At 44.8% G+C, this 25,631-nt stretch overlaps 1 protein-coding gene across 1 annotated transcript in view; it reads right to left on the bottom strand.

Moving 5' to 3' along the window:
• The window catches only part of LOC124711549 (collagen alpha-1(I) chain-like), a 125,898-nt gene extending 100,468 nt beyond the window's left edge, over nt 1-25,430 (bottom strand). Inside the window, exons 1-2 of the mRNA XM_047241685.1 lie at nt 25,351-25,430; nt 13,562-13,736 (exon numbers count right to left, since the gene is read on the bottom strand). Of these exons, the coding sequence (XP_047097641.1) occupies nt 13,562-13,736; nt 25,351-25,416 (241 nt within the window). The 5' untranslated portion in view covers nt 25,417-25,430. The remainder of the gene's footprint in view (nt 1-13,561; nt 13,737-25,350) is intronic.
• Nucleotides 25,431-25,631: the final 201 nt, after the last annotated feature.

Genomic DNA, 25,631 nt, shown 5'->3' with positions numbered 1-25,631 from the left:
TTCACGCTCACGGTGTGATTAAATGTGTTAATGGTCTTGATGAATCGCTAGTAAATAATGTAAATTCTTGAGAAAAGGTTTTGAAAGTAAATTCACAGTTCAGCTCCAAGATTTCTTTTGCCAGTGCCAGTAGACAGTAGGCCCATTTAGTCGCCACAGTTGGTCCTCAACACGAGCGATTCGCCAGTGGGCAGACGGTCTCGCTATGGTGCCCGCCGGCAGCTGACTGCCAATTAGCGGGGAGGGGAGTGAGACGTGCAGACACGACGGGCGCCGCGCCGGCCGCCCCCTCCACTTTGCGTCGCCATCCTCCGTGACGGACGGGGCCGCTAATGTATGCTCGCGCCTGGCATAATGCCCGCCACGATTTGCACAGAATGCCGTCTCCAGCTGGGGGGGAAACCATTACACGCCGCGGGAGGTCCCAACCTGCCGGAAGTCCGTAACACGGTGCTCGCCTCAGCTGACAGCGTCCTCTTCAGCTGGAGCCTTTCTGCGCGTTTACTGCCACTGGCGACAAAGTGTGCTGAATCAACGACCACGTGTCACGTTTATACGCTTCGTTGTACCGTTTTAAGCGTAAGCTTAGTACGACGGACACTGATATCTGTATTGGTTTTTCCAGTCTGTCCAAATGTTCATCTCGGCAACTGACTTGGTTGTAATCTACCAGAGTTTTCGTCATTGTTGTCATTTGCCTTCTACATCTACATCTACACCTACGTGATTACTATACTATTCACAATAAAGTGCCTGATAGAGGGTTCAATGAACCACCTTCAAGTTGTCTCTCTACCGTTCCACTCTCGATCGACGCGCGGGATAAACGAGCACTTAAATTTTCTGTGCGAGCACTGATATCTGTTACTTTATAATGATGATTATTTCTCCCAACATAGGTGGGTGCCAACAGAATGCTTTTTACAATCGGAGGAGAAAACTGGTGATTGAAATTTCATGAGAAGATCCCCAAATGGCTCTGAGCACTATGGGACTCAACTGCTGTGGTCATAAGTCCCCTAGAACTTAGAACTACTTAAACCTAACTAACCTAAGGACAGCACACAACACCCAGCCATCACGAGGCAGAGAAAATCCCTGACCCCGCCGGGAATCGAACCCGGGAACCCGGGCGTGGGAAGCGAGAACGCTACCGCACGACCACGAGATGCGGGCGAGAAGATCCCGTCGCAACGAAAAACGCCTTTGTTTTAATGATTGCCACACCAGTTCATGTATCATGTCTGTGGCATTATCTCCCCTATTTCGCGATAATACAAAACGAGCTGACTTTATTTGAACATTTTCCTTCCCATGTGTCAGTCCCACCTTATGCGGATCCCACACCGAACAGCAATATTGCAGAAAAGGGCGGACAAGCGTGGTGTAAGCAGTCTCTTTAGTAGACCTGTTGTACCAATGAATCCGTCTGTCGTTTGCTCTACCTACAACATTATCTGTGTGATCGTTCCAATTTAGGTTATTTGTAACTGTAATCCCTAAGTATTTAGTTGAACTTACACCCTTCAGATTTGTGTGACTTATCACGTAACCGAAATTTAGCTGATTTCTTTTAGTACTCATGTGAATAACTTCACACTTTTCTTTATTCTGGGTCAATTGCCACTTTTCGCACCCTACAGATATTTTATCTAAATAGTTTTCAAATTCGTTTTGGTCATATGATGACTTTACAAGACAGTAAATGACAGCAACATCGGCAATTAGTAGAAAATGGAATCGGTGGTTTCAGGGGGGTAATACGGAACGCCGTGCTGGATCCCAACGGCCTCGTTTCACTAGCAGTCGAGATGACAGGCATCATATCAGCATGGCAGTAACGGATCGTGCAGCCACGTCTCAATCACTGAGTCAGCAGATGGGGACGTTTGCAACACAACAACCATCTGCACGAACAGTTCGACGACGTTTGCAGCAGCATAGGCTATCAGCTCGGAGACCACGGCTGCGGTTACTTATGACGCTGAATTACAAACAGGAGCACCTGCTGGTGTGCTCAACGACGAACCTGGCTGCACGAATGACAAAACGTCATTTTTTCGGATCAATGCAGGTTCTGTTTACAGCATCATGATGGTAGCATCCGTGACTGGCGACATCGCGGTGAACGCACATTGGAAGCGTGTATTCATCATCGCCATTCTGGCGTATCACCAAGCGTGATGGTATGGCCGTTGGTTACACGTCTCGGTTACCTGTTGTTCGCATTGACGGCACTTTCAACAGTGGACGTTACATTTCAGATGTGTTACAACCCGTGGCTCTACCCTTCATTCGAACCCTGTGAAACCCTACATTTCAGCAGGATAATGCACCACCGCATGATGCAGGTCCAGTACGGGCCTTTCTGGATACAGAAAGTGTTCGACTGCTGCCCTGGCCAGCACGTTCTCCAGATCTCTCACCAATCAAAAACGTCTGGTCAATAGTGGCCGAGCAACTGGCTCGCCACAATATGCCAGTCACTACTCTTGATGAACTGTGGTATTGTGTTGAAGCTGCATGGGCAGCTGTACCTGTACACGCCATACAAGCTCTGTTTGACTCAATGCCCAGTCGTAGCAAGGCCGTTATTACGGCCAGAGGTGGATGTTCTGGGTACTGATTTCTCAGGATCTGTGCACCCAAATTGCGTGACAATGTAATCACATGTCATGTATAGTATAATATATTATATTGCCCGTTTATCATCTGCATTTCTTCTTGGTGTAGCAGTTTTAATGGCCAGTAGTGTAATTACGTAAAGCTATACAGCAAAATATACATTATCTGATCAAAAGTATCGCTACCGTACATCTAGTGTGGACGTCAGTATCGGGTACGTCCACTCATCATATTTACGACGACTTAAAATCTGTTGAGTACACTTCCAGTGAGTCGTCTGAATGTCTGTGGAGTAACGGTAGTCCATTCTTAACAGCCAAAACCTGCAAAGGTAATGATGCAGTCTGTAGCGAAGCCGACTTTCCAACTCGTCTCAAAGCTGTTCCATTAGGTGGCTCAGGGTAGACCACTTCATTTCAGGCATATTATTGCCCACAGTCCTTTGCTGCGAGGATAATGGTTTATGAAAGGGTACACTGATATCCTAGTACGTTCATCACCTCTGGACTGTCCCTATATTGTACGCAGTACACCAAGCTGTAAAATGTTTTCATATCATTCTGCATTAAGCTGTTGCTTAAGTGCAATGTGAAGAGCACACCCGAAACACGAAACCCCCCTCCCATACCGTAACATCACCTCCTCTGTAGTTCACTATTAGCGGGTAACGTATTCGAGGCATCCCTCAACCCAAATCCTTCAATCGAATTGCCACAGGGTGTAGCGTGATTCACCACTCCAAATCCACTCGTGTCCAGCAATCAAATGTCCAGTGAGATCGTTTTTTACACCACTAAACGCATTACTTAGCACTGACTACACAAATGCGTCACTGATGAGCAAGTGATTGACCATTGCACCCCACTGGGACCCCCTACACACAGTCATAGTGCTAGACGGACAGCTGGTAGCGCTTAGGGGCACTTGTCCGCTGACATGACGCTTTTTTTTACAACCACCTTCTGCAATGGTCGATGATCCCTGTCCGTCAGTATACGAGATCTGTCAGTTATTGGTTCAGCTATGGTTGTTTATTCGCGTTTCTACTTCACTGTAACGTCACAAACTGTCGACTTGGGCAGCCTTATAACGTTATATGTAAATTGAAAGTGGAGAAGGGAAGAATCAGCTGCGACTAATGAAAATCTATACCGGACCGGGATTCGAACCTGTTTACGAGACAGGTGCGTTAACTTCTGCGCCATCCGGGACACGGCGTTATCACAACTGCGCGGGCTATCTCGTCGCACCTCACGGCATCCGCACTGAAGAAGGTAGATCCATTGCCCAGCTAAGCGAATCAGTCATATGAATGCGTGGGGTCCGTCCTTTCCTACATGTCCGAACAGTTGAATGTTTGAAATATCCGTGTTACTCTGGTGACTTCCATTGACCCCCACACGTTCGAAATCACTCTGCTCTCCTAATCTGCTGTGACTGCTTCTCTACTAACAATACAAGACTCTCCGACTCATTTCATACCAGCTGGTCCACCTCTCGTCTCATCTAGTGGTCAATATTGCAATACAAAAGGTTGCTCGTACACTTGTGGTCAGAAATTGTATGAAAGTCGAACAGGTATTTTTACTGAGCAAAGAACTGTTAAATAATATGAAGTGTACACGCAAGCACATTTATTGTAGTGCATTATAAATGCCTGCAGAACCTGAGTGGTTGGTTAGCGGAAAGAGGCATCGTGGGCTGACAGTTTGGCTGTCATGATAAAATGAAATGATAACCGTGATGGATCTACAGCAGTGTTTTTCAACCTTTTCGAATACGCGACCCCTTTCTAAGTAAATATATTCTGGCGACCCCCAGAACCTTAATAAAAGTATGTCAGCGATTTCAAAAACACCGTACTTAATTTTCCTTCTATTGATACTATAGTGATCGAGAAATCAAGTGCATTGTGAAACGAGGTCACAGTGATCTGCGGGCAGAGATATAATTATATCCTTTGCCGCCGGAGAGGCGTGGGGATCAGAACGGGTCAGCGAGGTCATAGTCGCGTGTTTTCGGTCACTACAATCAGTTGTCCGAGTACGCCAGCAAGTACGGACGTGATTATTGTCTTCGCGCTTATCTCTCAGCGAGTATAAAATGGACAAGTTTCATAATTGATGTTAACCAATGACGTAACACTTACGTAATTTTAATAAAAAATAGATACCATTTTCTGTAGACCTTAGTTTTTGTGTTACAGAACCCCTAGTTTTGACACAAATAGCAGGATGATTATTTCATTTACTTTCATTCAGTGTCAAAAGAAAGCAACATATCATTGTAATTGTATATATGTTTCTACATCTACATATATACTCCAGTAGCCACCAAGCGGTGTGTGGCGGAGGGCACAATTCGAGCCAAAGTCAAATTCCCCCCCCCCCCCCCTTTTCTTCCATTCGCGGATCGCGCGAGGGAAAAACGACTGTCGGAACGCCTCAGTACGAGCTCTTATTTCCCTTATCTTTGAATGGTGATCACTGCGCGATTTGAAAGTTGGTGGTAATAATACATGCTCTACATCCTCGGTGCAGATCGGATTTCGGAATTTAGTAAGCAGCCCCTTCTGTTTAGCGCGCCGTCTATCTGCAAGTGTGTCCCACTTCAAACTTTCTATGAGATTTGTAACGCTCTCGCATCATTTTTACAAATGATGGTACTAGTTTTTCTTGTGAGATGTTTTTCAACTCTTTTACAAAGCGCTATCAAAAAACAATGATTCACTTCACGACAATCTCCACAATTAACTACACTATGTCATCAAAAGTATCCGGACACCTGACTGAAAATGACTTACAAGTTTCTTGCGCACTCAAAAGGTAATTCTGGAATCCAATATGCTGTTGGCTCACCCTTAGCCATCATGACATCTTCCACTCTCACAGGCATACGTTCAGTCAAGTGCTGGAAGGTTTCTTGGGGAATGGCAGTCCATTCTTCACGGAGTGCTGCACTGAGGAGAGGTATCGATTTCGGTGGGTGAGGCCTGGCACGAAATCGGCGTTCCGAAACATTCCAGAGGTGTTCTATAGGGTTCGGGTCAGGACTCTGTGCAGGCCAGTCCATTACAGGTATGTTATTGTCGTGTAACCAGTCCGTCACTGGCCGTGCATTATGAACAGGTGCTCGATCGTGTTGAAAGATGCAATCGCCATCCCCGAATTGCTCTTCAACAGTGGGAAGCAAGAAGGTGCTTAAAACATTAATGTAGGCCTGTGCTGTGATAGTGCCACGCAAAACAACAAGGTGTGCAAGCCCCCTCCACGAAAAACACGACCACACCATAGCACCACCGCCCCTGAATTTTACTGTTGGTATTACACACCCTGGCAGATGACGTTCACCGGGCATTCGCCATACCCACACCCTGCCATGGGATCGCCACATTGTGTGCCATGATTCGTCACTCCACACAACGTTTTTCCACTGTTCATTCTTCCAATATTTACGCTCCTTACACCAAGCGAGGCGTTGTTTGGCATTTACCGGCGTGATGTGTGGCTTATGAGTAGGCACTCGACCATGAAATCCAAGTTTTCTCATCTCCAGTCTAGCTTTCATAATACTTGGAGTGGATCCTGATGGAGTTTGAAATTCGTGTGTGATGGTGTGGATAGATGTCTGACTATTACACATCACGACCCTCTTCAACTGTCGGCAGTCTCTGTCAGTCAACAGACGAGGTCGGCCTATACGCTTTTGTGCTGTGCGTGTCCCTTCACGTTTCCACTTCACTATCACATCGGAAATAATGGACCTAGGGATGTTTAGGAGTGTGGAAACCTCGCGTACAGACGTATGACGCAACTGACACCCAATCACCTGACCACGTTTGAAGTGCGTGAGTTTCGTGGAGCGCCTCATTCTGCTCTCTCACGATGTCTAATGACTACTGAGGTCGCTGATGTGGAGTACCTGGCAGTAGGTGGCTGCACAATGCACCTAATATGAAGAACGTATGTTTTTGGGGGATACTTTTGATCACATAGTGTACACGAAAGAAATGAGAAATTAACCAGGTGATCAGCAACGACGATTTTGTGGGAATCCCGATGAAGTCACAGAACTAGGAAAATAGAAACAACGTCAACATGCAGTGAGGTCAGGCATCCTAGATCCGCTAGGTAGGAATTGCTGTACCTCGTGCCTTGTCTCACTGCTGCCAATCCTGGCGATCTGTCGTTTGGTTCGAAGCTTGTTACTGAAATGCATTGTAGTAACAGTGGTGGCAAACTTGCATGTTAGCTGTGTGCGTGTTGTTGCAGTAATTTTGTATCATATTTGAAGTTGAGCATATTTAAATGCCCTTTCATAAATTGTTCTCGTTCCGTGTGGTATTTTTATCACAGCAGATGATTGGCACGTGAGCTGTCAGTAAATCACAAGACGCTTCCACTGCACCGCCTTTCCATCCCGAAAGTTGAAGTGGCCCTTTCTCTCTGCCTGCAAACCTCTCGGAGGTAAATATTATTTGTACAAGACTTAGTGACTCTCGCCGCCCTAGTTCCATTCCGCAGAAGTGGGAGAAGATCGATAGACATCGTGCTGCTCCTCACTGGTGCAAGTGTTTGCGTATTTGAACTCTTCAAAAGGTTTAAATTAAATTCGTTTTCAGTATTATAAATAAGTACCATATCTGAATCTGAGTGAATTCTCTAGGCGCTTTGCAAAAACCTTGTGATTTCCGCGTGACATACATACCATAGCAGATGATCGTCAGGAAACATACGTTACCATCCATGCTGCAATAGGTTTCCCCTTCGACCACGAGCAAAGCTTTGCGACCCCCAAGGGGGGGGGGGGAGGGGGGTGTATAGTATACAGATTTACTAACTATACGACGCTACACGATGCAACAACGCGTCTTCATTGATAAACATTGCTATCAAAATGGTGCAAGTATGTCGTTTCGAATCGTATAGTACGTCCTATTTTCGGTAGAAATTATGTCCCAGATTCATCAGCTATGAAAAGAATAACTGGAAAATTCAGCTGTCGATGTAAAACATAGGACATGAGCTGGTAGTGGTCGTTCGGAAGGAAACTCCTGGCAGTATGCGAAACTGTGGCGTTACTCCTGGGGCCTCGATTCGCCATCGTGCATAAGAACAGGACTTTTCAATAACCACTCTTCACTGTACTTTCGGATGAATGATTTCTATCTCCATGCTTACAAAAACCAAACGAATCAATGACTTCTGCGAACAGACTGCACAGCAAACTGTTTACAAACTGGATCATTGAACAACAAGAAGTGAATGCCGATTTTGTTGACAAAATCGTCTTCAGGGACGAGTCACATTTTCACCTCGATTGCTTCGTTAATAGGCTCAACTGTGGCACTTGGGACTCAATAAATAAATCAACAAATGAATGGTCAGGGAACAATGAAATCTCTTCATGTCATTGGTGTGCATTGCGGTCTCGAGAAAAATGGGACCTGTTACCTATGAGAACGAGCCAAATAATGTAATAACCGTAAATGGCGAACCTTACGATAGCCCACTTCTTCGTGCGTCTATTGGAAGGTAAAGTTCTTGCACGCACGTGGTTTCAGCAAGTAGGTACCACAGGCCGTACCTCCCGTGAGGCACTGACTGTCTTGCACGATTCTGACCCTGATCGTGCCATCGCCCGTTTTCGTGACTGGAAGTGGTCGCGACGATCTTGCAATGTAACACGTATGGATGTCCGGAGCTAGTGGTCTAGTGGCTAGCGTTGCAGCCTCTGGATCACGGGTCGCGGGTTCGATTCTCAGCCGGGTTGGGGATTTTGTCTGCCTGGGGACTGTATATGTGTGTTGTGCTCATCAATTCATCATCAATCCCGACAGCGGCTCGACTGGACTGTGTAAAAACTTGGAATGCATAAAAATTGGTACATTATACGGGGTCTGATGACGTCGCAGTTGAGCGCCCAATGGACCACACATGATCATTATCATCATCATCACCTAGGGACAAGTTTCTGTAGGGTTCTTTGAAATGTCTGATTTATGGAATCAAGCCCCAGACCGTTCAAATGTCGAAATTAAATACTGAATCAACGAAATACGACGGTAATCGTGCAAAACTGTTATTGAAAATTTTGCTGAAAGAGCCCCACTGTGATTTAATAGCAAAATAACGCGTGAGTTACAAAGTCTTTGCGGCTATTTAGCGGATATGCTTTTTCCTTGTATAATTTCAAAATCTGTCCATTATAAAACAGTAAGTATTACAGTGCTTTGTTCAGAAAACCAAGTTTTATCTAAAATTAAAATCTTGGGCTTTTATTAGAACACTCCTTGTAAGCATTTTCGCATAGCACATTATGTAAAAGAAGACTAAAAACACGGCAGTTTAGTACACATATGGCGCTTTGAGAGCCATTACGTAAAATAGAGAACAAGTCCTCCTCTAAAAGGCGGACTGCTGTCTCATTGGCAAATTAGGGACTTCTCCAAAATGTTGTAGATTGTTTCACCCATAGCTTCTTAGTTGTGGCTTCTAGCTGGTTTTACTACTAACGAGGCTTGTTCGTATGTCTCAACAGCGAGATTCCCTCACGTAGAATTAACTTTTTGCAAAATATTCAGTATGAAACCCTCCTTGGCTGTTACGCCTGCAGTCCCGTTGCATCTAATAGGGAGACATCTTCAACTTGACCTCGTCTTTCAAGGGGGGAGGGGAAAGCACACTTACAAGATACCCCAGGAATCGATCCCTCGCGAAAATTTTGGCCCTAGTTCTGACAGTACGCAGTTGCGACATTCTGAATTTACAGCTTTTAAATTTCGAGCGCACCGGTTGTTTGTCACTCGCTCCACTCCACTGCAGGCGGCCAACGCCAGAGCACGGTGTACTGCACAGTGGAGCAGATAACAGGTTTGTGGAATACTGCTGTGAGTTTGGTAACATAGTTAATTACATCAAAGTGTATCGCCCCTTGCTTGTGGCTTGGGCCAGAGCTCTCTTTGCTTTGAACAGTTTTAAGTTCCGATTCGCTAATGCAATGTAAATGACATTCAGACTGAATGTGGAAATTTTGTACCTTACACATGAGAATATTTAGTAATTTGCATTTATTACGATGTTTTCGATCTAAGACTGCAATGCAGATGTATTATTCCACGTTTGGATGAACATGTGGAATGGTTTATTCGATTGTATGACAACACACGGGGCATATACAGGGTGTTCGGAAATCTAATATTTTGAATAGGAACCCAAGTCAGGCGACGTACCGTTTCCGTTCTACGATGGTTTCAATTCAAATGTTTAATCAAGCAATTTCGCTTGAGAATTGAATTAGGTGTGATACAGTGCATTTATTTGGTAATAATCCAAAAGGTTCAGTTTGGAACCGCGTGACCGCTACGGTCGGAGGTTCGAATCCTGCCTCGGGCATGGATGTGTGTCATGTCCTTAGGATAGTTAGGTTTAAGTAGTTCTAAGTTCTAGGGGACTGATGACCTTAGAAGTTAAGTCCCATAGTGCTCAGAGCCATTTGAACCAATCCAAAAGGAAACAACGAAACGTCCATTTATGACTTAAGCAGATTTGTTTGTGTTAACACTTAAACAATACGTGTATACATTATTCCAAAACAAAAAACACCCCAGTGTACTGTACATTTAGAACAGCACTGATGCACTACAAAAGCTGCCCGATGTGGTGTCCATCAACGTTGTTACAGACGTTGTTTCTACGAATCATGTTCTGGTACACACTCTCCATCCCACATGGTCTCTTCAATTTCCAGTGCAGTGGCTAGGATTCGTGCCAGCAGGTCTTCTTGTGTCTCTACAGGACTTTAGTAAATTAAGCCTCGCGTGTGACTTCGCAACAAGTAATCCATAGGAGATAAATCCGGCGATCTGGCGGCCACACGGTTGGAAATCCTCGGCCGGCCCTTCTTTCACCATACTGTCTGTTGAGATGTCTCCGAACTACAGGTAAGAAGGAAGGCGATGTACCACCATGCTTAACAGTTTCTTGGAAAGTGTTGGTGTTAGTGACAGTGCACGCACTCGCTAAAATGGCGCCTTCAGTGAGCTGTAGAGGTGTGAAAGAACGGACTTCTGGGGTTTTTGGTTATTATGTGCCTTATCTGTGACCTTTCGTGTGAAATAGAATCCTTCCCAATTCTGAAGGACTGTGTTTATCCTAAGACTGTCTGTGAACTTTTTGCAAGTCATTTTGTATTAGTTAGTTCCTTTCATGTTCTGTGGACCATTTTACACGATAAATTGTAACGAGGTGGAACGAGTCGTTTTGCATTCCACCGCAAATTAATTCGTGAATATCGTTAAATGGCGAAAACTTACAAGCGGTATTTTTTTATGTACAGATGTTAGTAATTCTTATCCACCACCTTTTATACATCACAATAATAGAAATTCTTCTACGGAACAAAAGCAAATATCAAGGAGAAACATTTTCAGATTATTTTCAAAATTTACTTTGCTGTCTGTCAGACATTTTATAGCCGCGGCTAAATGATCAAAAATTTTTGTTTCAACATTGTGACCTCTTTTTTGTGCTAAAGACAACTGTAATGTGGAGTACTGGGTCATTATTCCTTGTGTTATTGTAATTATGCATATCATTGTCCCATCTAAATTGTAGTGGAGTATTCACGTCAGTCTTCATGAGGGAACGAACACGGGTATTCACATCGAACTTCATGAGTAATGAACACGATGTGGAACGACAGTCACAATGTCCAGCTCCTGAAAACAGATGTCTACAAGACGATCGTGGATGAGCACCACATATTATTCTTCGAGCACCTTTTTGAGCTGTGGAGGCTTTCTATCTTAAAGAGGAGTTACCCCAGAATACTATTTCGTATGATACACTACTGGCCATTAAAATTGCTACACCAAGAAGAAATGCAGATGATAAACGGGGATTCATTGGACAAATATATTATACTAGAACTGACATGTGATTACATTTTCACGCAATTTGGGTGCATAGATCCTGAAAATCGTTACCCAGAACAACCACCTCTGGCCGCAATATCGGCCTTGATACGCCTGGGCATTGAGTCAAACAGAGCTTGGATGGCGTGTACAGGTACAGCTGCCCATGCCGCTTCAACACGATACCACAGTTCATCAAGAGTAGTGACTGGCGTATTGTGACGAGCCAGTTGCTCGGCCACCATTGACCAAACCTTTTCAGTTGGTGAGAGATCTGGAGAATGTGCTGGCCAGGGCAGCAGTCGAACGTTTCCTGTATCCAGAAAGGCCCGTACAAGACCTGCAACATGCGGTCGTGCATTATCCTGCTGAAATGTAGGGTTTCGCAGGGATCGAATGAAGGGCAGAGGCACGGGTCGTAACACATCCGAAATGTAACGTCCACTGTTCAAAGTGCCGTCAGTGCGAACAAGAGGTGACCGAGACGTGTAAAGAATGGCACCCCATACCATCACGCCGGGTGATACGCCCGAATGGCGATGACGAATACACGCTTCCAATGTCCGTTCACCTCGATGTCGCCAAACACGGATGCGAGCATCATGATGCTGTAAACAGAACCTGGATTCATCCGAAAAAATGACGTTTTGCCATTCGTGCACCCAGGTTCGTCGTTGAGTACACCATCGCAGGCGCTCCTGTCTGTGATGTAGCGTCAAGGGTAACTGCAGCCACGGTCTCCGAGCTGATAGTCCATGCTGCTGCAAACGTCGTCGAATTGTTCGTACAGATGGTTCTTGTCTTGCAAACGTCCCCATCTGTTTACTCGTTACAGCCATGCTGATAAGATGCCTGTCATCTCGACTGATAGTGATACGAGGCCGCTGGGATCCAACACGGCGCTCTGTATTACACTCCTGAACCCACCGATTCCATATTCTGCTAACAGTCATTGGATCTCGACTAACGCGAGCAGCAATGTCGCGATACAGTAAACCGCAATCGCGATAGGCTACAATCCGACCTTTATCAAAGTCGGAAAAGTGATGGTACGTATTTCTCCTCCTTACACGAGGCATCACAACAACGTTTTACCAGGCAACACCGGTCAGCTGCTGTTTGTGTATGAGAAATCGGTTGGTAACTTTCCCCATGTAAGCACGTTGTAGGAGTCGCCACCGGCGCCAACCTTGTGTGAATGCTCTGAAAATCTAACCATTTGCATATCACAGCATCTTCTTCCTGTGGGTTAAATTTCGCGTCTGTAGCACGTCATCTTCGTGGTGTAGCAATTTTAATGGCCAGTAGTGTATTATCGAATGAAAATAGGCAAAATATGTCAACTCACTGATTTGTTTCTCCAAGATTTGCAATGACTTTAAGTGCAAACGTGGCTGAATTAAACTGTTTTAGCAGTTCCCAATTGCGCTTGTGTGTGTTACTTTCCCTCCAGTTTTCACTAGTTCTAGTGGAACAGTATCATCTGCCTTTCTTCATTCGTTAAGTGGCCCTGTACACATCATCTAGTGTTAATTCTGGAATATCACTTTTTTCTTCGTTATTACCCGTCAACTGCCTGTTTCCCGTCTTGCGCTACACATAAATTCAAAGAAATTCTTGGACAGTTTTCTCCTTGTAGTGAGTTACTATGCAGTCTTCTACATTAACTACTGAAATGTAACGTTATTACAAGATTCTACTTTGCTTTTGGTTTAACTTTATTCCTCTCAATTTTTTCTCTCAAACAAAATTTCATCGCAACTTTCAATTTCGTCTTGAACAGATGTACAACAGCTCTGTTTACTTGAGAAAATCGTGTATTCTGTGTTTATTAAAGTGTGTGCCGTTTTACGCTGGATTACATGAAAGTCAAAGGATACTGTAATATAAACCGTGTACAGAACTTGAAAAGGATGTGGCCATAGCTCCTACGTCTCTAAGGCATTATTGCAAACTACAGAACTGGCTTGTAGAGAGGTGTACAGTGTATGTGATGGGCAGTTGCTGTACCGCAGTACGTACCGTTGTTGTAGCCGAACCGGAAGTCCCCGTTGGGGCGCACGTCGAGGTACTCTGAGCCCTCCGGCGGGGCCGCCTGCTGCCCCGCAACACGACTGCTGCACGACAGCAGCAACAGCAGCAGCGACAGCAGCAGCTGCCGCACCCAGGCGCGCCGGTGTCTCATGGGTAACGCCTCCTGCAACGAGGTGTAGCGTAATGTCAGGTAGAAGTGGCGTGTAACTCGATTAAATACTAAGTGTAGAGTATGAAACCGGAATTTCCCTATACAGGGTGGTCCATTGTAAGTGACCGGGCCAAATATCTCACGAAATAAGCATCAAACGAAAAAACTACAAAGGACGAAACTCGCCTAGCGCGAAAGGGGGAACGAGATGGCGCTATGGTTGGCCCGCTATATGGCGCTGCCATAGGTCAAACGGATATCAACTGCGTTTTTAAAAATAGGAACCCCCATTATTTGTTACACATTCGTGTAGTACGTAAAGAAATATGAATGTTTTAGTTGGACCACTTTTTTCGCTTTGTGACAGGTGGCGCTGTAATAGTCACAAACGTCCAAGTACGTGGTATCATTCGTGGTAACATTCCGCCAGTGCGGACGGTATTTGCTTCGTGATACATTACCCGTGTTAAAATGGACCGTTTACCAATAGCCGAAAAGGTCGATATCGTGTTGATGTACAGCTATTGTGATCAAAAAGCCCACCGGGAATGTGCTGTTTATGGTGCTCGGTATCCTGGACGACATCATCCAAGTGTCCGGACCGTTCGCCGGATAGTTACGTTATTTAAGGAAACAGGAAGTGTTCAACCACATGTGAAACGTCAACCACGACCTGTAACAAATGGTGATGTCCAAGTTGGTGTTTTAGCTGCTGTCGCGGCTAATCCACACATCAGTAGCAGACAAATTGCGCGAGGATAGGAATTTCAAAAACGTCGGTGTTGAGAATGCTACATCAACATCGATTGCACCCGTACCATATTTCTATGCACCAGGAATTGCATGGCGACGACTTTGAACGTCGTGTAAAGTTCTGACATTGGGCACAGGAGAAATTACGGGACGATGACAGATTTTTTGCACGCGCTCTATTTAGCGAGGAAGCGACATTCACCAACAGCGTTAACGTAAACCGGCATAATATGCACTATTGGGCGACAAGTGGAACATCAGCGACCTTGGCGGGTTAATGTATAGTGCGGCATTATGGGTGGAAGGATAATTGGTCCCCATTTTATCGGTGGCAATCTAAATGGTGCAATGTATGCTGATTTCCTACGTAATGTTCTACCGATGTTACTACAAGATGTTTCACTGCATGACAGAATGGCGATATACTTCCAACATGATAGATGTCCGGCACATAGCTCGCGTGCGGTTGAAGCGGTATTGAATTGCCTATTTCCTGACAGGTGGATTGGTCGTCGAAGCATCATAGCATGGCCCGCACGTTCACCAGATCTGACGTCCCCGGATTTCTTTCTGTGGGGAAAGTTGAAGGATATTTACTATCGTCATCCACCGACAGCGCCTGACAACTTGCGTCAGCGCATTGTCAATGCATGTGCGAACTACTCGCTGTTGAGAGAAATGTCGTTACACGTATTGCCAAATGCATTGAGGTTGATGGACATCATTTTGAGCATTTATTGCATTAATGTGGTATCTACAGGTAATCACGCTGTAACAGTCTTCGATCTTAGAAATGATAAATTCACAAAGGTACATGTATCACATTGGAACAACCGAAATAAAATGTTTAAAAGCACCTACGTTCTGTATTTTAATTTAAACAACCTAGCTATTACCAACTGTTCGTCTAAAATTGTGAGCCATATGTATGTGGCTATTACAGCGCCATCTATCATAAAGCGAAAAAAGTGGTGCACCTAAAACATTCATATTTCTTTACGTACTACACGAATGTGTAATAAAAAAAATGGCGGTTCCTATTTAAGAAAACGGAGTTGATATCCGTTTGACCTAAGGCAGCGCCGTATAGCGGCCCAACCACAGCGCCATCTGGTTTCCCCCTTAAAGCTTGACAAGTTTCGTCCTTTGTGGTTTTTCCGTTTGACGATTATTTCGTGACATATTTGGACCACCCTGTCGATGGTGTAGGGCCCGTGAGACTGCGTCTTCAAAATGGTGCAAATGGCTCGAAGCACTATCAGACTTAACATCTGAGGTCATCAGTCCCCTAGACTTAGAACTACTTAAACCTTACTGACCTAAGGACATCACACACATCCATGCCCGAGGCAGGATCCGAACCAGCGATCGTAGCAGCAGCGCGGTTCCAGACTGAAGCGCCTAGAACCGTTCGGCCACAGCGGGCGGCAGACCGCGTCTGCAGCGCCATCTGCCTCCTGTTAAGGCTGACGACGAATGTCAACACACAGTAACCCAAGTTCCATACATCGGTATTTGTTTCAAACCCGTAAACCTGTCGAGTTTGGTGCCTACAAACTACGATTTGCGAACAGCATCGGTTTCCTGTTGTCATTCGGAGAAAACTGCCCCAAATGGCATCGAATGCTTGTCGAAGCTTTCGGCGAACATGCGCTTGGTAAAACACAGTGTTTCGAGCAGTTCAAAAAATTTAAAAGTAGTGATTTTGACGTTGGAAGCGACGAGCGTGGGAAACCACCGAAAAAGTTAGAAGACAACTAATTGCAGGCCTTACTGGATGAAGATGATACTCGAACTCAACACGGACTCGCAGAACAATTGAATGTGACGCAGAAAGTCGTTTGTCTTCGGTTGAAATCTATGGAAAAGGTGAAGAAACTGGGAAAATGGCTTTTGCATGATCTGAATGAAAGCAAGCAAATCGAATGACCACTTGTGAAATGCTGCTTGCCAAGTACAAAAGAAAGTCGTTTCTCCATCGTATAGTGATGAGAAATGGATATATTTTAAGAATCCTAAGCGTCGTTAATCATGGGCGAATTCAGGCAAATCGTCGACAGCCACTGCAAGACCAAATTTCTTTGGAAAAAATACAGTGCTCTGTGTTTGGTGAGATCAGAAGGGTGTCGTCTATTATGAGCTACTAAAACCTGATGAAACCGTCAACACTGATCGCTACCAACAGCAAATGATCGATTCAAATCGAGCGTTACGTGAGAAACGACCGGAATATGGAAAAAGGCAACACAAAGTCATATTGCTCCATGATAACGCCCCATCACACACAGCAAAACGGGTCACGGAGGCGATCGAGGCGTTCAGTTGGGAAATACTAGGGCATGCTGCTTATTCTCCAGACTTGGCTCCGTCCGATTATCATCTGTTTGCATCACTGGGACACGCTTTCACTGAACAACGCTTCAATTCGTATGGAAATGTACGAAAATGTCTCGCTGACTGGTTTCCTTCAAAAGGAGAACTGTTTTTTCGGCGTGGCATTCATAGCCTGAAGGGGAGGTTGGAGAAATGTGTAAATAACAATGGAGATTGTTTTCAATAAAATATTGTTAGTTTCGAACAACAGACGTGCGATTATTGCAGGCAAATTCCGGTTTCATGCTTCTGCACGAGGTAACCAATTACGGATTATCCACCGTCGTAACCAATTACCTGTATCGGGCCGTGACTAAAGATACTGCCAATACCGCGCATCGTGTGTTTACCAAAATGTGCACCAACAGTGCGGAACTCATGCCTTCATGGAAATAGCCGGTTACTTCTGTATAGTTACGAATCCTAATAGGTCGTGCTGATAAACAATGCTACAAATTTTTTTATGTGAAAACTTTTAAATCATTTTTAAGTTAAAGAAACATTATTAACACTCTATGTCTTAAATCTTCATGTCTAAAAATTTATCTCTCAATATAGTAATGAGAGACCAGTTTGTTGATACCGTCGTTGTAGAACGTTCGACATTATTGTTGACAAAGCCACAATATCACCTCTGCTTGCACCACTTCATCATTACCGAAGTGAAGTGCTCGAAGGTGTCCTTTAAGCTTTGGAAACTGGTGAAAATCGGATGGAGTCAAGTCAGGTGTGTATGGAGTATGATGCATGGCAGTGAACCCTAGGTGTCTGATTCTTGCACAGGTCGCAGCCCTTGGGTATGGTCTGGTATTGTGATGCTGTGGAAGAACTGTTCGTATTCGAGCTTTTAGTTTTCTGAGAGCCTCTCATGCATCGACATAGCTATTTTACACAACGACAAGTTTCGCGGTACAATGAGGAGCCCTCTAGCGGCAGAGCCTTGCAACTTGCGTCAGCGGAGGGCGAAAGTAGTCCGATTAATGTGCGCTACATGTAATACCACAACCGATAGCGGGAACAGAATGAAAAATTCGGAGGCAGTATTTTTCAGCACATACTTGTAGATTTCAATATTCCTGTACATGTGGCAATAAGGTCTGCTGACATCTGCATCTACGTGATATGGTATCTACACGACTACACTGCAGCTCACACTTACCTGCCTGCAAAGAATTCCATGAAGCGCCTTCAAGCTATTTCTTTACCGTTCCACTCTCGAACAGAACACGGGAAAAACGAGCACTTAAATATTTCCGTGCGAGCTCTGATTTCTCTTATTTTATTACAATTATTATTTCTCCCTAAGTAGATGGGTGTCAACAAAATATTTTCGCATTCGAAAGAGAATGTTCGAGATTGAAATTTCGTGAAAAGATCTAGCAGCAACGGAAAAAGCCTTTGTTTTAATGATTGCAGCACCAACTCGCATATCATATACGTGACACTCCTCCTCTCCTACTTCACGATAATACAAAACGAGCTGCCATTCTTTGAACTTTCTCGATGTCCTTCGTCAGTCCTATCTGGTAAGGATCCCATACTGCACAGCAGTACTCTAGCAGTAACAGTGTCAAGAACCGTGGCTCAGAGTTAATTATGCTCCAGAGAGAATTATCTAATGCCACAGAGAAGGAAATAGAAACTTGTCCGTTTCAGCGCTAATTTGTAATCCTACGTGTATAACTGAAGTGTGAATATTTCAAATTCCTCGTATCAGTTCACCATGCTGTAACGGCAGCATATGGATGTCAAGTCGTCTATTGATTTATTCTGTTGTAACTAAAAAAAGGAAGGAAGAATTTAGCGTCGGCTCGACATCAAGATCATTACTGACGGAGCACAGGTACTGAATGTTTCACGGAGAGGAAAGGACATCGGTCGTGCCCTTCCAAAGGAATCATTCCGACATTTCCCTGAGGGGATTTAGGGAAATCATGGCAAACCTATTTCTGGATGGCTGGACGCGTGTATGAACTGTCGTCCTTCAGAATGAGAGTCCAGTGTCCTAACTTCTATGCCACCCCGATCGGTTGTTGTAGCTAAGTAATTCCTCAAATTTTGTTTATTGGAGAAAAAATGTTCCTTTTTGTAATTTATGAGGATACATTGTTTTACGAGTGCTGAAAGTTTAATAATAATTTTGGGAGCCCATTGCAATTACATGTAATCAGTTAAGTAATAATCTTGCATTAGTTTGCGATTTCCCCCTGTCCTTTGACCATAAGGTCAGCTGCTGTGAAATCCGACATTTCAGGGGCATTCAAGAACTTGTGTACAATGTTTGGCTGTGAACCCTGTGATTTTACTCATCGGTTTCATAACGTAAATAGGCATGAGAAGGCCGTGTGACACGATAGGACGACAAGTGTACTGTAAAGGGTGAAAATTTGTCCAGGTGACAGTAAACTAAATTGGTGGTATCGATAACATAAACTAGTACGTTACATGAAAGTCCGTAGATCTAGAAAAACTGTAATGTACTCATAAATATTTACTCTCGCAATGTTTTATACCCATGCTTCAGCTGATGGAACTGAGTAGTTCTAGAAAAGCACTCAGTCTTCTCGCCAACAGTGGCCCATCGGGACCATCCGACCGCCGTGTCATCTGTGGCTGATGATGCAGTAAGTGGGTCGGGAGGGGGGGAGGGGGGAGGGAGACGTGCGGTCAGCACGCCGCTCTGTGACCGGAGCCGCTACTATTCGGTCGAGTAGCTCCTCAATTGGTATCACGAGGCTCGGTGCACCCCAGAAAATGGCAACAGCGCATGGCGGCCCGGATGGTCACCCATCCAAGTGCCGGGCACGCCCGAAAGCGGTTAGCTTCGGTGATCTGACGGGAACCGGTGTATCCACTGCGACAAGGCCGTTGCCCAATAGTTCTAAGACATTTATTAAAAAAACCTCATTGTCTTACGTTTAGCTTTTCTCATGGAATATATTATACAAGAATAAACGTATGTGCTCTAACGTCATCTCTGTCCTTGTCTATTTTGCTACTACACTGCGCTACTTACTTTCCCACTATTTAACATCAGTGGAAATGAAGTTGTGAAATTTCCCTTCAGTTAATAGTACTGGCTACAACTAAAATCGGAAATGGATGAAACGTTAAGTGTACCACATCGTAATTCAAGCTTCGGTATGTACATTAACGTGGATCAGAGTTTATCAGCCGAAGCCACACTATATTAGGACTGATACGGAATAATCCCCACACTCCAAGAATTGCTTTCAATATGAGATACTTCTTGCTATAGCAGAATGCCTGTAATTATCTTGGTTTAACCTCTTAGTTCAATGTTAGAGGTTACCTGTCATGATCAGGAGTGCTGCTGCAAAACTTTGTAATAGAAAGAGAGAAGGCCAGAGGTATGCTAAGGATGTGGGTATCATGTTCGGATAGCTCAGCTGGAAGAGCACAGGTTGTGAATGATAGAGATATTAACAATATGTCAACAGATCAAAAGTATTAGTTCAGGCATTGTTAATTTACTGTCACAGATCGCAGATTTTTTTACTAATTTTTACTTGGTATTTATTAAGAAAAATCGCTAGGAGTGTCCATTAAATCAAATAAAATCTCTTTTTGTAAAGGATATTATAGAACGGTGAGACGCATATATAAATACCGAAAATTGCACCAGAAGATTATTTCAGCAAACGGCATGTATCTTAGTCATCGACTCGGCAAAGGAAAAATAGGCTCCAGCTTTAGTCACATTCGACTCCAGAGTAAACGTTCCTCTAGTAAAAAAATTTTGTTTATTATTTTTTTGTTTATTTATAGACGCAATCACATGTTTCTGACGTCTATAAATTGCGTCTATAAATAAACAAAAAAAATTTAACAAAAGAATCAATCACCCACTCCATAGACCCAATGTCGTTTTTTCATAAACGTTTGTTTCTGCTCCGAAAGAAGCCCAGTTGTTAAAATCGCGCACCGAACGGGGCTCCTACTTGGACAATGTGGACAAACCATTTCATCGCGATGTGCTCTCTTCTAGGAACGTCAGTACAGCAAGGTCTACAGGACTGCTTCTGCGAAGTTTGGAAACTAGGAGTGAGCTACCGGTAGAGTTGCAGCTGTGAGAGCAGGTCCTCAGTCGGGCCTAGATTACCGAGTCGATACCCAGTCCCACAGCGAAGTGTAGTTCTGATCGGACGGGAAGTTCCCAAATTGCATTGCTGTCCTTGGAGCGACGTACCACTTGCGTTGATCATATGACTTTTTTCATCGTACCTATAGCTGAACGAGAGGTGCCGACTCATTAAATCGCACTATTTGTTAAAGCTAAGTGGCAATATTGTCCTCTTTCTTAAGCAGCGTAGCTACAAATGAAACGTATGTACCAGCCAATGAAATATCGCACCGTAGTCAACACACTGCAGCACACTACATCCTCCATAAAGTTCACCATCACGATCAGTTTTCAACTCGTTTAGAATGTCGTTATCTCCACTTGTAGCGTTTCCTTGCCTCCTTCGTCAGGCTGTACATCCATTGTGTCTTCCCTCAGCTTGCATATACCCTGAAATATCCTTTATTGATTTGCAGCCCCCTCTCAACTACACGTTACACTGCTGTGTAACTGATTTAGGGGACACGTAGTGTGTGGTACTTCTTTCCATTCTGATGGTGGCATCTACTTGTCGTCATACGATTTAATAAAAACATCGCAAGCGTTGCGTACCCAAGATTGACAATGGCAGTGCAGCAGGTTAACATGGCAGTGCCTGAGACTTCCAAATCTTCCTAAACGAAGTTTTAAATTCTCAGTATATCACTGACGTGAAATGACATCTAGGTGCCTGGCAAGTATCGCCATGTAGCGATTTGTTCAAAGGGCGCTTCTCGCAAACTTCGGAACCGATGGGGTGACGCATTGTCAGCTGGAAGTACTGCTCTCAACTTGGTCTCTGTGTGCCTATGAAAGGCGTGGTAGATGTACCACAGGACCCATTTTCCACTCAGCTAATTATCTGGCAATCAAATGTACTACTCCCAATAACTATACCCTGAATGTGTCATGGAACAATCAAACTACGTACTTCTCTAGCATCTGTTTGAATCACGTATTAGACTTCCTGGGAGTTGGTGATTTTGTGTGTTTACTTCGATAGCACACACGAGGCCTTAATGTACCAAGCTCCTGCATATATTACGTTATATATCGATAACAGATTGTGTGAGGATGTCTTGTGTACTTCTTTGTCAGAGCATTGAGTGAGATAATGTCATATCACTGACGTTTATTCAGTAAGATCAAGTCGCGGTCTGTCAACGACATTTGAGCTATTAGAGGTTTCTCTGAATCACTTCTTGCGAACACTGGGTAGTTCCTTAAAAAAGGCTACAGAGTGCTCCGCTCCATTAGTTATCATTGCTGACGAAATGCATCAGCTCCACCATGCTATTAAACAATGGTAAACAACACACAGCTTTTTAAACGAGGTAGCATGATCGATCAGGTTTCGTTGCCCTACATCAATGAAGCGCCAAATTACTTGCTGCATTGTGATGCGTGCACCCAGCCTTCTATGAGCTCTGAAACTTCACCAACGCCATAGCTGTCGACCACAATACTAGAGTTAAGGTAGTCATGATTGACTTTTGAGCGCTTTAAGGACTAATTCCCTGAACGTTTCTCCCTGATGACCTAATCAAGAACTTCACTACCATGTCGACTACTGTCCATCTGAGGAAGGAGTGCAGATTATGATTTAACCTTTGGTTCGCGACGGGGTCATTACAGACTTGGCGCAATCTTGAACTGAACAAAATGTATAACGAAATCGATACTATCGTTCAGAAAGTAAACACCCCATAACTGACTTCAACCGATAATAGAATAAACCACCTTTTGGATACGAGTCTAGTTTTCTAAACTCTACACCACTTCTGTGGACACTAGCAGTCCTAAACTTGACGACATTAAAGACAAGAAGCACCAAAGTTTCACAAGCTGTGACATCGTCGCGAAAAAACAGTTACCCGTATATGTAATAAGTTTCTTTTAATTTACGTCTATGGTCAGAAACTGTTTGATAACAGATTACCGGCTTCGGCCTTTAATGACCATCATCAGATCTGTTTAATAAAAACAAAGTCCGAATGTACTGCAGCCATAGTGGCATCGTCAAATGTTAAATGCGGAATCAGCACCAGCATCTATATGTATTTGACGATGCTCCCACGGACGACGCAATGGCCAGCAAGATTCACTTAACGACCGAGAGCAGCGGCGTTAGTGTATATGTTGTCGGTGCTAACAGACAAGCAACACTGCATAAAATAACCACAGAAATCAACGTGTGATATACGAAGAACGTGTCCGTTAGAACAGTGATGCGAAATTTTGCAGCAGTGTCCTAATGGATAAGAGATTTGGCGTCAATGGTCTAACAGCACATCGGTTTCATCGCCTATTCCAGGTTCGTGACCATTTCGGTTGGATCCTAGACGACTGTAACACCGTGGTCTTTTCAAATGAATCCCGATTTCAGTTGGTAACAGCTGATGATAGGGTTCGAGTGTAGCGCAGATCTCAAGGATCCATGGACCCAAAACGTCAACAAGCACTGTGCAAGCTGGTGATGGCTCAATAACGGTGTGGGCTGTGGACTGTGTCCTCTGGTCCAACTGAACCGATCACTGAGTGGAAATGGTTATGATCGGCTGCTTGGACACCATTTGTAGCCCACTGACTACACGCTACAAAACAACCACGGAATTTTTGTGTATGACTGCACCATGTCAACGCGCCACAATTGTTTGCAGCACTGTCCTAAGGGATAAGAAATATGGCGTTAATGGGCTATGGCAGCGGGCGATCGACGCGAGCACCTTTGCTAACAGCACATCGCTTTCATCGCCTATTCCAGGTTCGTGACCATATGGGTTGGATCCTAGACGACTGTAAAACCGTGGTCTATTCAAATAAATCCCGATTTCAGTTGGTAGCAGCGCAGATCCCAAGAATCCATGGACCCAAAATATCAGCAAGCACTGTGCAATTTGGCGATGACTCAGTAACGGTGTGGGCCGTGTTTACTTGGAATGAACTGGGTCCTACATCATCTGCATCTACATTTATGCTCCGCAAGCCACCCAACGATGTGTGGCGGAGAGCACTTTACGTGCCACTGTCATTACCTCCCTTTCCTGTTCCAGTCGCGTATGGTTCGCGGGAAGAACGACTGCCAGAAAGCCTCCGTGCGCGCTCGAGTCTCTCTACTTTTACATTCGTGATCTCCTCGGGAGGTATAAGTAGGGGGAAGCAATATATTCGATACCTCATCCAGCAACGCACCCTCTCGAAACCTGGACAGGAAGCTACACCGCGATGCAGAGCACCACTCTTGCAGAGTCTGCCACTTGAGTTTTCTAAACATCTCCGTAATGCTATCACGCTTACCAAATAACCCTGTGACGAAACGCGCTGCTCTTCTTTGGATCTTCCCTGTCTCGTCTGTCAACCCGACCTGGTACGGATCCCACACTAATGAGCAATACTCAAGTATAGGTCGAACGAGTGTTTTTTAAGCCACCTCCTTTGATGATGGACTACATTTTCTAAGAACTCTCCCAATGAAGCTCAACCTGGCACCCGCCTTACCAACAATTAATTTTACATGATCATTCCAATTCAAATCGGTTCGTACGCATACTACCAGATATTTTACAGAAGTAACTGCTACCAGTGTTTGTTCCGCTATCATATAATCATACAATAAAGGATCCTTCTTTCTATATATTCGCAATACATTAGATTTGTCTATATTAAGGGTCAGTTGGCAGTCCCTGCACCAAGTGCCTATCCGCTGCAGATCTTCCTGCATTTCGCTGCAATTTTGTAATGCTGCAACTTCTCTCTATACTACTGGTCCAACTAAACCGATCACTGAGTGGAAATGGTTATGATCGGCTACTTGGACACCATTTGCAGCTCACTGACTTCACGCTACAAAACAACCGTGGAATTTTTGTGGCTGACTACACCATGTCAACGCACCACAATTGTTCGTGGTTGATTTGAAAAACTTTCTGGTCCGAGTGAATGATTTGACCACCCACACCGCCCGACATGATCCCACCGAACGTTTATGGTAGTGGATTGGGAGGTCAATTCGCACAAAAAATCCTGCACCGGCAACACTTTCGAAGTTATGGACGTCTGCAGAGGCAGCAAGATTCAGTAATTCTGATGGGGACTTCCAACCACTTGTTGAGCTCATGCCGTGTTGTTTTACTATGCTGGGCAGAAGAAGAAACGAAACGACGTTAGGACTTATCCGAAGGCTTTTGTCACGTAAGTGTATTTGGCACGCTTCTGCGAACTTCGCGGGCGAATGCTTATATTACGAAGCATTCATTGCTTTGACAAGAGAGCACTGATTCTAGAGTGGTGTTACGTGCACGTCCGCAAGGTTCTGACGACGATCGAAATCACTACAGAGTCCAGTACCGGTGTCGGCAGCCCGGCTGCGCCACTTACAGCTGGCGACGCGGCGGTGAAGCTGCTGGCTGCGGCGACAGCGGCATCGGCGGACGCTGTGCCCATGTCTGCTGGCGGCGGTGTCTGAGTCCGTGTCGAGCAGCGAGCTGTGCGCCGCTCAGCCCGCCAGCAGCGCTTTATAGCCGCCGCTGACCGCGCGCGCCGGATGCTCCGAGGCCGCCGCGGCGGTCACACCGGCAGAAAGATCCGCCGCCAGATACCGACAGCCCTCCTCAAGAGACTGTGCTGCCTCCCCTCTGGCTGTGTGGCGCGGTATGTGC

The sequence above is a fragment of the Schistocerca piceifrons genome, chromosome 8 (genome assembly GCF_021461385.2).
Source record: "Schistocerca piceifrons isolate TAMUIC-IGC-003096 chromosome 8, iqSchPice1.1, whole genome shotgun sequence".
Classification (NCBI taxonomy): domain Eukaryota; kingdom Metazoa; phylum Arthropoda; class Insecta; order Orthoptera; family Acrididae; genus Schistocerca; species Schistocerca piceifrons.
The sequence above is the reverse complement of the archived record's forward strand: the minus strand, read 5'-3'. Positions and strand labels throughout refer to the sequence as shown.